At 38.4% G+C, this 13872-nt stretch overlaps 1 protein-coding gene across 5 annotated transcripts in view; it reads left to right on the forward strand.

Annotated features, from left to right (window-relative positions):
- Nucleotides 1-13872, forward strand: part of Fndc3a (fibronectin type III domain containing 3A) — a 184496-nt gene that overhangs the window by 151626 nt on the left and 18998 nt on the right. For all 5 annotated transcript variants that reach the window (XM_052190977.1, XM_052190980.1, XM_052190976.1 and 2 more), the window contains 12 exons: nucleotides 691-815; nucleotides 1938-2112; nucleotides 3245-3331; nucleotides 4690-4828; nucleotides 5868-5936; nucleotides 6780-6898; nucleotides 9355-9460; nucleotides 9559-9734; nucleotides 10985-11098; nucleotides 11772-11921; nucleotides 12022-12305; nucleotides 12403-12615. In XM_052190977.1, coding sequence (XP_052046937.1) covers nucleotides 691-815; nucleotides 1938-2112; nucleotides 3245-3331; nucleotides 4690-4828; nucleotides 5868-5936; nucleotides 6780-6898; nucleotides 9355-9460; nucleotides 9559-9734; nucleotides 10985-11098; nucleotides 11772-11921; nucleotides 12022-12305; nucleotides 12403-12615 — 1757 coding nt within the window. The remainder of the gene's footprint in view (nucleotides 1-690; nucleotides 816-1937; nucleotides 2113-3244; nucleotides 3332-4689; nucleotides 4829-5867; nucleotides 5937-6779; nucleotides 6899-9354; nucleotides 9461-9558; nucleotides 9735-10984; nucleotides 11099-11771; nucleotides 11922-12021; nucleotides 12306-12402; nucleotides 12616-13872) is intronic.

The following is a 13872-nucleotide window of genomic DNA, read 5'->3' on the forward strand; positions in this document are numbered from 1 at the left end:
TAATAAGACAGTTTAGTTTTACAGACAGATGCAATCATTCTCAGAGAAGCAGAAATAACCCCAACTGCCCTTGACCAAGGAACAGGGATAAAAAATAGGTGGGAAAAAGAGATGCCCACTTGATTTCACACCCAGTATTACTGAGTTTCCAATTGTCCTGGGCTGGCCTAACTTTCATCTTTGTTGTCTAATGGTGCTGCTCCCAATTCTGCTAGAATCCTTCAGTGTTATGTGTAACTTGTGGAGCAGTTGCTGCTTCAAACCTTTATTTTAAAGACACTTAGCAGTGTCTAGGAGGTTTGGAGATAGGTCATGGGTTAATGGTAAGTGGTCACTTGTCTGTCTCAGAGATTAGCCTGTTGCCATCACTACTTGTTCCCCATGGAGATTATAAGGTCCATACTTTATTATGGCCAGAAATTTAACATTGACTGAAATACCATATTTAATTCAAGAAACTATGCAAGGCTACTTGGAGAGCTACTTCTGCTCTTGGAATTCTGCACCTGAAGTCAACCATACATATGATGTTCAGGGTCTCAGCCTTTTCTTCAGATCCATGTTATATATAACAAAGTGCTGTTACTATATACTGTACCAGCTAGTAAAAACCTATCAAACAGGAACTGATGTGGATTTGTCTCTTGTTAGTAGTGCATATTATATATAATAACTAGCCATTTCTCCTAGGGGAAAGGAAATGGAGAATTCTGTCAGTGTTACATGGGCTCACAGAAGCAATTTAAAATTACCAAATTGTCACCAGCAATGGGTTGTAAATTTAGATTATCAGCCAAAAATGACTATGGTCTAAGGTAAGACATTTGTAAAATAATATATATTTTAGATTATTTAGTCAGACCACCCATTGAAAATTTTTCTTTATTTTTGTTGATATAGTTATGATGTAGAAAAGTCCAGGAAAGAGTTTCTTAGTTACATAGAGATGATAATAGAGATTAAACCCAAAACCTTTTCCAGCCTCAAATATAAATTAAATCATTACATGTCTCTCAAGAGGGCTTATGGGTTTTATTTGTTTGTTTGTTTTTGTTTCTGGGTTTTTTTTTCTCCCCTGTTTTCTAAATTAACCATCAGTGTTTATGATTTAATGGTTTTGTTTAGAATCTAGGGGGTTTCATAGCCTTGGTGCTTGATACAAATAGAAAGTGCCCCTCCCCTTTTTAGTCTTGAAAGGCTCAAATTTCTATTGTTTATTTGTGAATGAAATAATGAATCATATTTAGGGTAAAACATTAATGCCACTGGTAAGCTTGCTTAGTTGAAGTAGCGTTGTTCTTATTTAGGTGGTTAGTCGATAACTGTTAAAATTTTATCTGGAGTTTTGTTTTCTGTTTCTTAAAAGGTTTCTCTGTGTAGCTCAGACAAGCCTAGGTCTCTTAGTGTCCTTTTAAAAATAGCCTTTGTTTTATTTTAGAGATTCTTCTACTTACCTTTTGGGAGCTGCTGGGTTTAATTACACCATCTACATCTTCTACCACATAAAATGGCATTTATGAGAACTGTCTTTTCTGCTCCATATACATACCATATGGAAGTGTGGTAGAAGCGCACAGTGAACTTGGTTTTACTGTGTTCTCTTTCCTACAGACCGCTCTGTACTTTTTTTCTACTGACTGAATATATTTCACTACCAAAGTTTAAAAAGTCCAAACAAAAACTTATACATTTGAAAGAATACTAACTTTTTGGTATCTAGGCTACCTTAAAAATTCTTGAAGTCTATTCAATTTTGATTTTCTAGGCCTGGGACTGTAGCTCAGTAGTCGGGTTCTGACTTAGCATGTTCAGTGAAGGTTCTTGATTTGAGCCCCATCACAACAACAGCATATTTTAAATAGTATTAGTGGGGAAAAGAGGTCCTTTGTTTTTAAATTCATTTTTACTCCTCTTTAAAAAATCATTTGTTCCAACAGTGATTTTAGTGAAGAGGTCTTATACTACACCTCAGGCTGTGCCCCTTCTGTACCCGCAAGTCCTGTGCTGACCAAGGCTGGCGTTACTTGGCTCTCCCTGCAGTGGACTAAGCCCTCAGGAACACCATCAGATGAAGGGATTTCTTACATTTTAGAGATGGAGGAGGAAACATCAGTAAGTATGACTTTGTAGTTTAAATAAGAGTTGAAGTACTTTTGGTACAGTATTAATCCCAATACAGTAAATGTCACCACAGGAATTGGCTCATTCCCCACGTCCCATCAGGCCTTGCTTTGCTAAGTGAGATTGGAAGGGAAGACTCAAGTTTCTTGATTTCTTGGTGTGTATAAGAGGTTTAGGAGTCTGTGAATGTTGAAGTCTATACTTGGAAAACATAAAGACTGCACTTTCCGTTTGAGAGCTGGCTGCATAACTCAGTCAATGGTAAAGCATTTACCTAACAGCCACAACACCTTACATCTCCCAGCCCAGAGAGTCAGACGTGGACTGACTGACTTAGGAAGATATAAAGGGGAATGTCAGCACAGCCTTCTGCAAAGAACAGTTTCAGAGTCCTGTATCACCCTTTCCCACTTACATTCAGTACTGCTTGTGGATGTACCACAGAAGACTGAGTTCTGTGGGAAGCTGTGTAGTGCATCCTGAATCTAGTTCCCTGCTTCTATTTCCTGCTAAACAAAATCAGCTTTGTTTAGGATTATGATCAGGCAATAGTGGCACATTCTTGTGAATATGCTATGAATCCTTATATATACATTTAAATGGTAAATCATACTATGTTTTCAATTATATCTCCACCTTTATAATTTCAACATGGGAGCTAATGTAGTAGTGAAATATTATCACTGGAACTGTAAATAGCAGTAATGGACCTAAATGGAACTTTATCTTCCGGGATAGTCACCTGTTTATTTCTTCACTTCAACACAATTATGTATTCAGGGTGAAATAAGGGTTTTAAAGACTTTGGTGTGGTTAGTTCTTGTGGCTTTGCTGGGGAATTTGATTCTTGGGAAATCACTTTGATAGTGAAGTTGCCATTGGCTCCAATTCCTCCCTCAACACAAAGACCTTCTCTTGGCTTTAGATTTAGTGAGACGAAGTAATCTCAATTCTTCTACAAAGGTCCTGTAGTGTATCAGTGTTCATTCACTAAAGATAGAAGGGTCAAGGTGAGAATTAGTTTACACAGTCAGAGGGGAAGAGTAAGACAGGCCTTCACATTCCAGATACTCTTCACATCTCTTTAAAAAGCTGTCTAATGGACACTGTGTTCCCTTTCCAGGGGTACGGCTTTAAACCGAAATATGACGGAGAAGATCTTGCTTACACAGTGAAAAATCTGAGACGAAGTACAAAGTATAAATTTAAGGTAAAATTTGAAAGCCAAATAAGAAAAGTATTCTCTTTATTTTTCTTGTGAAGTTAAAACCATGTGCATGTTTACATTGTGTATCCTTCCAAACCATTCCTTTGATCTTAAAATTTTAATTCTTTTGTTTGTAATGAGTAGTTCTGTTTTACTTTTTTCTGTAATATAATAATGTTCTTCAAACTTCATATATTTACATTCAAAACCAGTTTTACCATTTTGTGGACCTATTACTAATACTGTGTAATGTGAGTACATATACTAAACTATGGATGTTAAAACATACCCAATATGATTATTAGCATCATGCCATAGAAAGATTCTTTATATACTGTTAGTTGTAATCCCTCAAAGGAAGTGGTATCGACCAGTTTCTTAGCTGCAAATTCATTCTCTGCCCTTTTAAACCATTGTATTCTGTACCAGGGTTCCATATCTGTTTTAATGCCCTTTGACAACCCTTGCCTGGGTCTGTTCTTGTTGTGACTGATGATGCTAAGTGGTGATACCTTATATTATAATTCAATCTTGTGGCGCTTGCTTGCTTGCAGTAGTGGCAGATTGAAATTCCTCTATGGAAACTTCTGGAATTTATCTTTCCTCCTGTGGCATCACGCTAGGATATATTTTGGGTCTTAAATTTGCCCAGTACTTGAATTATTTAATAATTACAGTTAGTAGAAACAAACCTAAAATTATAGTGGACTGTTGAAAGTTACCCTGACATAAGAGAGCAGTGCCGAGACCAGAGCAAGTTGAACAGAGCACTGCCTTTGACTAGGTTCTCACAGGCCACAGTTGTTACTTAGAATGCTGGAGGTACTAAAATTCTCATTCAAAATTACATAGTTCATGACAAGGTGAAAATGTGGGCATAATTTCTAAAATCAAAAGGACACCTAGATTGAATCATATTTTTTCTGTTTCTATGTTAAAAATCTATCTCATTTTTTTCTTACCTGGAAATAAGTATTTGTTATCTAGTAGCTTCTGTTGGCTAGGAATCCAGGAATCAGTGGTTCAGATTTAAAGACTTCTGAAGTGGAATCATTTGAAGGTGTTGACTTCCAAGTTCACTCACCTGGTTCCTCCATGGGCCCTCAGGTCTCACCACACAGGCGTTCCCATAATATGCCAAGGGCATTTCTGCTGCACTCTCTATATCAGAGGAAACTATTGGGAATATCTTAGAGCTTTAGATTACAAGCACACTTAATATGAAGACATGCAGTTCTACAACAGAGAGGTCTTCTTAGTCTCAAAGTGTTTAGTCATTTCTCTGAGTTTGTGTTTTACTCACTGCTTGATTCATTGTATTATCTGGTAACAAACATTAGGTCTTTGTGTTCTCACCACAGGTCATTGCTTATAACTCAGAAGGTAAAAGCAATCCTAGTGAAGTAGTGGAATTCAGTACCTGCCCTGATAAACCAGGAGTACCTGGGAAGCCTTCGGTTAAAGGGAAGATACACTCACACGGTTTTAAAATTACATGGGGTAAGATGTTAATTTTGTGTTTGATTAAAATAATTTAAATATGAACTTTTTTAAGACCATACTTGTGAAAGTATCACAGTACCTTTTGCTAGAAATTTACCCATTCATCCTTAGAAGAGAAGAAGAAAATCCATAAGCAACTAGTTCAAAATTCAAGTTCCTGTTTTATGGATGTAAATGTCCAGATGGATAACTTACTGTATATTAAGTCATGCTCCAACAGTGGCTCTGCGTGTGTATTGTTAGATGTTGTAGCAACTTCTTATGGGACAAAAGACAGACTCACAGGAGTTGTTCAGAAGAAAGTTGTTGATGGACACAATTCCCTGAGTTTGTTTTCTCACCACTGAAAGCCCAAGATCAGTAATTTTAATCCACTGTGTTAGCATGATGATTTCCTATAATGTATTCAGTAGGATACTGGTACCAGTTTTTCAATAACATTGTGATTGTGGTGCTTGGGTAAATTTATTAACTTAGAGCAGTCTGATAAGAAGTGTGTGCTTTAGTGAGGATCTGTCTGTGGAAAGCTGTGTGCTCACAGATACTGACCAGGTTTGATACTAAAAGAACTGGGGGCTGCTGTAAGAGGATGGACAGGGTCAGCTTCATGTGAACAAGAAGCAAAACATGGCACCAGCAGCATCTGAGTCATCTTAGCTCTCAGCAAGTCAATCAGCAACAAAACAGATGTTGCTGATGTGCAGAACATCTGCTTATATATGAGTCCAGGGGTGTGCAAACTCAATCCTGCCTTGGAGACAGTTGAAAAAGTCACCATATTACAAGTACAAATTTCAAATTCCTTTTGGAGCTAAAGTGAATGAAATGTTGTGCAGCCACTAAAATTATTGTAGAGTCAATTTTATATGGATAGGTACTGTGGGAAGACTGGTATATTAATTGAAAAGTGGTGACAGCAGTTAGACAGAGGATGTGTGAATAGTAATTGTTCCAGATGATTCTTCTCCCCCTATAACAATCTGCCTTTGTTTTCTGACTGTTGTGGTCTCCATAACACCATCTTTGTTTGTGATAGATCCACCGAAGGACAACGGAGGGGCACCCGTCAATAAGTATGTGGTGGAGATGGCGGAAGGGTCTAACGGTGAGCACAGCTGACAGAGCTGATAGACAGGTCTGCTCTGCTGGGGGGACCCTCCACTCTTCCAGGCATTATGTTGTTGGCTGCCATAAACACAGTTATGCTGTGCTGCGAATTGTCCCTGATTCGGTGATGGTAGGGGTGGATGGGGTGTTGTGGCAGCTGTGATTATGCCCATTAGGATGTCCTTCAGAAAGTGACCTCTGGAAATACAGTGGGTCAGATGCAGCCTCTAGTAGTATACTTATATTTTCCTTTTTTCATGTTTATATTGTACAAATTTAGCATATCCAGACTCATTTTTTAGATACTATATATCTAATGTTTATATTAAAGAACAGTTTATTAAGTTAGGTTTATACCTACGTGTACTAAAGGAGAATTGGTCTCCGGAGGTTAACTCTAATTAAGGCTTTTATGACATATGAACTTTATGCTTGAGTCACCTATTCATTGGTTTTTATTTCTATAAAAGGCATGTTTACTGCAACAAAAGGTCTTATAATTATGATTAAATGTGTTATGATACTGATTCATTATATTCTTTGTTATATTATTACTGGACCAGTAAACACAATTAATATGCTTAATTAAAAGCAAATTGCCAATCTAAGCCAAAGACTATACAGAAATATTTCAGTTCAACAAAGCCATGCAGATTTGTGTTAGAGACCACATGCAAAAAGAAAATTAAATCTTTTCCAGGAAATGTAAGTCAGGCTTGAATGTTTCTGACAAGTTACATACTCATGTACTTAGTGAAGCCTGAGATGCCTGCCCTCTCCATGATACCACAGTGTTGACCATTACCTCCTAGCTGATTGCACACAATTCTGCACTTTTCAGGAAGCAAGTGGGATATGATCTACAGTGGCGCTACCAGAGAACATCTTTGTGACCGTCTGTCTCCGGGCTGCTACTACCGCTTACGAGTTTACTGCATTAGTGATGGAGGGCAGAGTGCGGTAATGCTTATGTGTACACATGTTTGTTCCTTAATTCGGACCACATGGGACAGGATCAATTTTTCCTGCCCTCGTTGGTGAAATGTGTGGACAAATCTGCAAGAGTAATTTTTGTAACCTGAGTGGCTAGTGTTACAGTTACCAGAATGTTCCAACAGGATATTTTATTCACAGTACATATTTAGGTAAATCTTAAGATGATATTTGATATCCATGTTCAGCAGAAATTGAAATAGATACTGATTTGCTGCTTTGTAAATTTTGTCTCTGGAGAAACCATGAACTTTTCAAACACAGATATAACATTTTAGTATTTCAGAAAAGCTAGCCATTATTTTATGATTATTAAGATAATCAGTAGCTGGGTATTTAATCCCGGCACTTAGGAGGCAGAGGGTGATAGGTCCATGAGTTCAAGGCCAGCCTGGTATACAGAGCAAATTTCAGGACAGCCAGGGCTATAAAACCCTGCCATGGGGGCGGTGGGGGGGGGGGGGGGCGGTGGAGAAGAGGAGAGCAAAGAAGAGAGAGGAAAAAAAAAGGAGTCAGTAACTCAGTGAAATCTGTTAAGTGAAATAATAAAAGTAGAACCAGTAGCTTCCCTCGCTTGTGCTGCTGCCCCAGCAGCCTGGCCTGCCCTGCACTGAAGATTCATGGAGATTCACTGGCCTGGGACTCCAGAAAGCCTCTACCCAGCCTGCTAGGTTCCCAGTGGCAGGTCACGCCAACCCCGTGCTACAAATCCCCCACAGCCTTTATGGAGTGCCTTGTTAAAATCTGATCCCTATATTGAGAAACTCTAGCAGCTACATCTTACCCCTCTGCTGCCCCAGTTATATTGATCTTATCCCAATTCTGAGGACAGTTTTAGAACCTGGTTCAATATTGAGTGCATTCGGCATCTTCAGTTACACTTACTCAATCCCAACATTGTCATGGGCCAGTAATTCAGTGAGGGTGTCTTCATCAGGCTTCCGGACCGCCTTTTTGGGCTGGTCACAGTCCTCCTCTGTTGGAGCGCTTAAGGGTTTCTACTTTGAGTCTGCTGGAGAACAAACAAGATCATGGGAAAACTGGGCAGAGACTGCCCTTTTCCTCATCTTTAAGTCATGTCAAACCACAAAAATATTTTCTGTTCTCTGTGCCAAGATGCTTGCTTTAGTCCCTGTCTCTACATTTCTCACTTTTGAGTTTTAGGGAAGCATCCTCAGGCACATACCACAAGCAGCCCCAGTAGCTAAGCTCAGTGCAGCAGGATGAGGCAGATGCCCCCCCCACACACACACACACACAAACACACAGTTTTGGACAGCATATAGAGCATCTCTGCTTGCCCAAGCCTTCTTGTTCTTCACTCCTGAGCTGGAATCGAGCTCTAGGCCCCTGATGTATTTTTAAAGAATTAACCAAGAATCACTTACTAGAACATTCATAATAATATTTGAGGTGGAAGTTTACACAATAAAAACACTCTTGTTAAAATGGCTTTTAAACTTCTTGTTAGGCCTACAAGTATTGTGAAACTGTGTGTGTGTCCTGCCCAGCAGGCTTGTGGAACAGTGTTCCCTTTTATTCACTGAGAAAGCTCCCTGGTGGTAAAGGCATAACTTGGTAGTTTTCTTCTGTAGAGGAGACCTTCCTGAATCCCCAGAACCACCTGGAGAAAAAGAGAATCTCCCCTCATTTACAAACAACAAACATAGCATCTAAAGATCTTTTCTAGTGTATCAATGAGCGTTCTTACATAGATTGCCTGTCTGATAAAACGTTGAACAAGTGGTTTGTGTTTAAAAAGAATTAAATAGTAAATGTGAACCTTAATAGACAACTAGCCAGGTAGTCCTTAAAGTAAAATCAAGGCTGGGGCTGGTAGCTTTTCATGGTAAGATACTTGCTTAGCATTTGTAAGGCCCTGGTTCAAACTCTTTTCACATAAGAAAATGACTTTAAAAATAGGAATCAAAGCAATACTAAATAAAGGTGTCACACTAGAGAAACTGACTGGCTGTAGAATTGATATTAAAGGAGATGAATAAATAAGTTAACATTTAGGTTAAAAGACAGTTTAAAAAAGAAAGCCAAAATAAAAAACCCTATGAGCCTTGACCTCTAGAAACAATGAGGTAGAAAGCAGCATCCATGGCCTTGGAACAAAGAAGGGCTGTGGGTCCCTGCAGACAGGATTTCTTTACTTGCCTTTGTTTTGTTTTGTTATAGAAAGGATTTTTTCCTTTTCCCACTTGTTTTTCAAATAGTAGTTATAGTGCATGTCTTTTTGTCTATAAAAATAGGTTGTAATGATTTAATAAGGCTTGATTCTGTTCAGTACCTTATTTCTGTGGATAGTAAAGTATGATTACACACTGTTGATACAGTTTTGCGTTGTGTTAAAATCCTTTATCAAAGCAATCCAGTTGTTTAGAGCCTTTTGTTTGCTTTTGCTTCTGTCTCTGCAGGTCTCTGAATCTTTACTTGTACAGACGCCAGCTGTGCCTCCTGGTCCATGCCACCCTCCCAGGTTGCAGGGTAGACCCAAAGCAAAAGAAATACAGCTACGATGGGGTACTGAAATTCATTCATGTCCATTTTGGTACTGAATTACGATTAAGTTAGAACCCAGTGTTCCTCCTGTTAAAACCCCTAAATCTGTTACTGCTTAGGACCTCCTCAGGTTGATGGTGGATCACCTATTTCCTGTTATGCGGTAGAAATGACTCTTGCAGATAAAGATGAGCCCAGAGATGTTTACCAAGGCTCTGAAGTGGAGTGTACAGTGAGCAGCCTTCTTCCTGGAAAGACGTATAGCTTCAGACTTCGTGCAGCAAACAGAATAGGGGTAAGGGAACTGCCAGCTGAATCATTATGTATTGAGCATGTATTGTCATACCTGTTGTCAAGCCATTTTGTTTTAATAAGCTTCTAGTGACAAATAAGGAACAGTGTGCCCTATAACTTGTCTTTCTGTCTTTGTACTTTCAGACCTGAGTTAGAGTTTGTGGTTCTTGGAAAGAGTTATGGCTTCCTTTACAGATGTTTAAAAGCCTGTTTTCATGGTCACTAAACTGGTTTTATGCAGCATTTACTCCCCCATTGCAAACCAGATATAATTCATGCTTTGCTTCATAAGCAAATGCTGATATTTAATCATTTATGGTTTATATGTTATTTAAAAGTGTATATGTATGTGTATACAGAGAGACAGAGAGAGAGAGAGAGACAGACAGAGAGAGAGAGAGAGAGAGAGAGAGAGAAATGCATTAACAGGTAATAGCCCACTTTGCAGCTAGTGATGCTAGGGTCTCAAAGAGTGCTTCCACACAGCTGCTGATGCCCTAACTCCACTAAGGCAGATGTCCTAAGACAAAGCAATTGCTTAGGTGTATGGCACATTTTTCAAAACTATTCCGTAATTAATTTTTTTTTCAAAATTTAAGTTCACATGTCTCTTTACCATGGTTTTAAAGACTTGAATGAGCTCTGCTTTGTTTCATATTCTGTCCTCAGCTGAACTATATTTTAATCTGTGAATATACTTAAATATTGTGAATGGAATTGTGTAATCAGTCCTTATTTAAGCTGTCAGAGTCTGTGTGCCCTCAGCACCCTCTCAAGGCTGCAGTTACCTGGTAGCATTTTCAGTGTAACGGCTTCCTTTTTATTTGTTTTGCTAGTTTGTCAGAATAGCTTTGAACATTTACTTCCTGTATTTCAAGTAGCTACCTGTCTTTGACTCTGTACAATAATAGTGGTGCCAGCTGTCTCCCATGCTCATATTTGGGGCCCTCATCCTGTCTCACGTCATTCCTTTTCTCTCACCTCCCTAATTTACTCGTGCCCTGACCGTTTTACAAAAATCAGTTCATGAAGGGAGAATAAGAGAGTAGAAGAAGCAAAGTATATTAAGTGAAACTTAAAAGTTTGCGTCTATTTCCATAGTTGTTAAATCATTTACTCTTAATGCCTGTAGAATTATGACCAAATTAATTTTGAAGGACTTAATTGCTGGTAAATCTTTAGATACAAGATTCTGTGCAGTGAACATTTAAGGATGAAAAAGGAAAATATGTGTTCTGCTTGTATTTCTAGTTTGGACCATTTTCGGAAAAATACGATATCACTACAGCTCCTGGGCCCCCAGACCAATGCAGACCCCCTCAAGTGACATGCAGATCTGCAACTTGTGCACAAGTGAACTGGGAGGTACTGTGATTTCCACTAATTTACACCATTCTCCTAAGTGATCAGAATACTGCATCTAAAAGAATACAGACCAGCTTCCCTATAGCGCCTTCAGATGTATGAAAGCAGAGTCCTAGATAAACTCACATGGCAGAAATGAGTTAGGTGCTGGAGTGAGAGAGATTCACCTTCTAAGTATTCAGACTCTGGTTCGAGTTACTTGGTGTTTTTAGCAAAGGTTTTATTTCTTTACTGAGATATTTGAGCCACTGGTAAAATTTGAACAATCATAAGATTTGGTATAATATTTCTTTCTCTCAAATTCATTATCAGTATATCTATTGTATATTATAATTGGTCACTGATTTTTAATTTCCTTTGAAACCTTTGAAATATCTGTGTAAGTTAACATTCTGTCTTTAAATTATTTTAAGTGTCTTTACTAAAACACTCTGACTCTTAGGCATGTTTTTCTTCTGATACAAGACAATTAGGGTTTTTTGACTATTCAGGTAGTTTTTTTTTTTTTTTCAGGTAGTTTTAATGAATAAAAATCGTACACTATTGGTTGTGTTGATATGCTTTAAATAAATTTAACAAATCTCATTTTTAATATGTTAGAGGAAAAAATGATTTTGCCCCAGAGCTATTTAATTACTATCAAGACTAAGAAAACTGTATCCTTTTCATAAAGATTCCTTTGAGTAACGGAACTGATGTCACTGAGTACCGGCTGGAATGGGGAGGAGTTGAAGGAAGTATGCAGATATGTTACTGTGGGCCTGGCCTCAGTTGTGAATTAAAAGGACTTTCCCCAGCTACTACCTATTACTGCAGAGTTCAGGTAAGTGACCAGTGTCCAGGCACATACACTGTCCAGAATCTTCTGTTTAGAGGTAACTGCCACAATTATGCCTTTGTTAACTTACTTTATTCATTTGTAGGCTATGAGTGTTGTAGGTGCGGGTCCTTTCAGTGAAGTTGTAGCCTGTGTGACTCCACCGTCAGTTCCTGCCATTGTGACTTCTCTTCAAGAAATAAGTGATGATGATATAGAATACCCCCATTACTCACCCTCTACCTGCCTTGCAATTAGCTGGGAAGAACCTTATGACCATGGCTCAGAAATCCTTGCCTACAGCATAGACCTTGGAGATAAGCAACCCTTGACAGTGGGAAAGATGACAAGCTATATCATAGAAAGTTTGCAACCAGATACAACATACAGGTATACCTCAAAATCTGTATTTATGTTTATGTAAACCAGAAAGATGGAATAAATAAAATAGCCATAAGCCAAACTTTTTTTTGTGTGTGTCATTTAGAATACGAATTCAAGCCTTGAATAGCCTTGGAGCTGGACCTTTCAGCCATACAATTAAATTAAAAACTAAGCCCCTCCCTCCTGATCCACCTCGGCTGGAATGTGTTGCCTTTAACCACCAGAACCTTAAGCTTAAATGGGGAGAAGGAACTCCAAAGATATTATCAACAGATGCTGTTCAGTACCACCTTCAGATGGTAGATAAGAATGGAAGGTAGGTTTTTTACTTCCTTTTTCATGTGTATATTTTGGGGGTTAATTTATATAAATGTTTATAGTGTAAATAATTTGCCAGAGCAGAGTGAAGATTATTATAAGGGGCCACTAGGTGGCTCAGGGGGAAGAGACACCTGCTGCCAAGACTCCTGATCTGAGTCCAGTCCCTGAGACCTGCATGATGAAAGGAGAGAACCAGCCCCTGCCAATTGTTTGACCTCACATACTCCATTGCATGTGTATCACAGACAACACAAAGAAAAAATTACCTAAAGTGTAATAAAGTTTTTTATCAAAACCATCTTAAATAATTTATCTTTTTCAAAAATCTCTGAAGGCTCCCTGTGTTGTAATTCCAGTAATTCTCAGGGAAATTAAGTAGGCTGTTCTTGAACTCTGACCTTGGCTGGGAAGTAACTCTGTCCTGTTGATTTCCAACTGGACACAATTTATAGAAAGTGATTATGATTTGTTCAAGGCTTCAGAGATAGGTCCCAGATAGCAGAGTTATAATGGATACTCCTCATACAAGGGCACTCTGAACCAACAACAGTTTAGCCCCTCCCTCACCAGTAGGGCCTGGTTGGACTATGATTTATTGTCCAGTGTTATTACCGCACTGCCTGTCATTCAAGGGCTGATTTGCGCCCTTTCATGTTCTTCTACATATACTGTCCGACTTCCGACTTCCTACATACTACACTGACTGACACTGCCCTATAATAAAGCTGGTATTTCAGCTAGTGTATGTTATTCAGATTATTTTTAACATTATTTTAATAACAATTTAGGGCTGTGTATTTACTCTGTATATACCTTATAAACATTGCCTTGTGCCTTCTATAGCTGGTAATCTTGTAATATTTTAAGATTATAAATTATACTTCTGAACTTTTTACATAATTAGAAGTTTGCCCAACGTAAGCGTTTAAAATACTAAGGACAGTTTCCCCAAGGTTTGCATTGGCTTTAATCACTTTCAGGAACACTTCAGTGGCCATAGTGTGTGCTTCTTAATGTCTGCTTCTATTCAGGGCATAATTACATGCATGCTTTTCCCCCAGAAGGTTCTTTGCCAATTGTATGGTATAACCATGCATCTTTATTATGAACTGTTCTGGGTAAATTGTTAAAATTGTTCTCACTCTTGTTAGATCATTTGATCTCAGGGTGAAGAGCAAAAAGGCTTGCTAGAAACAGTTACAACTCAGTGCTTGGCTAAAGGTGCAGGTTTTAAAGAACTATTTATTTTTAG

Source organism: Apodemus sylvaticus, chromosome 8 (genome assembly GCF_947179515.1).
Source record: "Apodemus sylvaticus chromosome 8, mApoSyl1.1, whole genome shotgun sequence".
Taxonomy (NCBI): Eukaryota; Metazoa; Chordata; class Mammalia; order Rodentia; family Muridae; genus Apodemus; species Apodemus sylvaticus.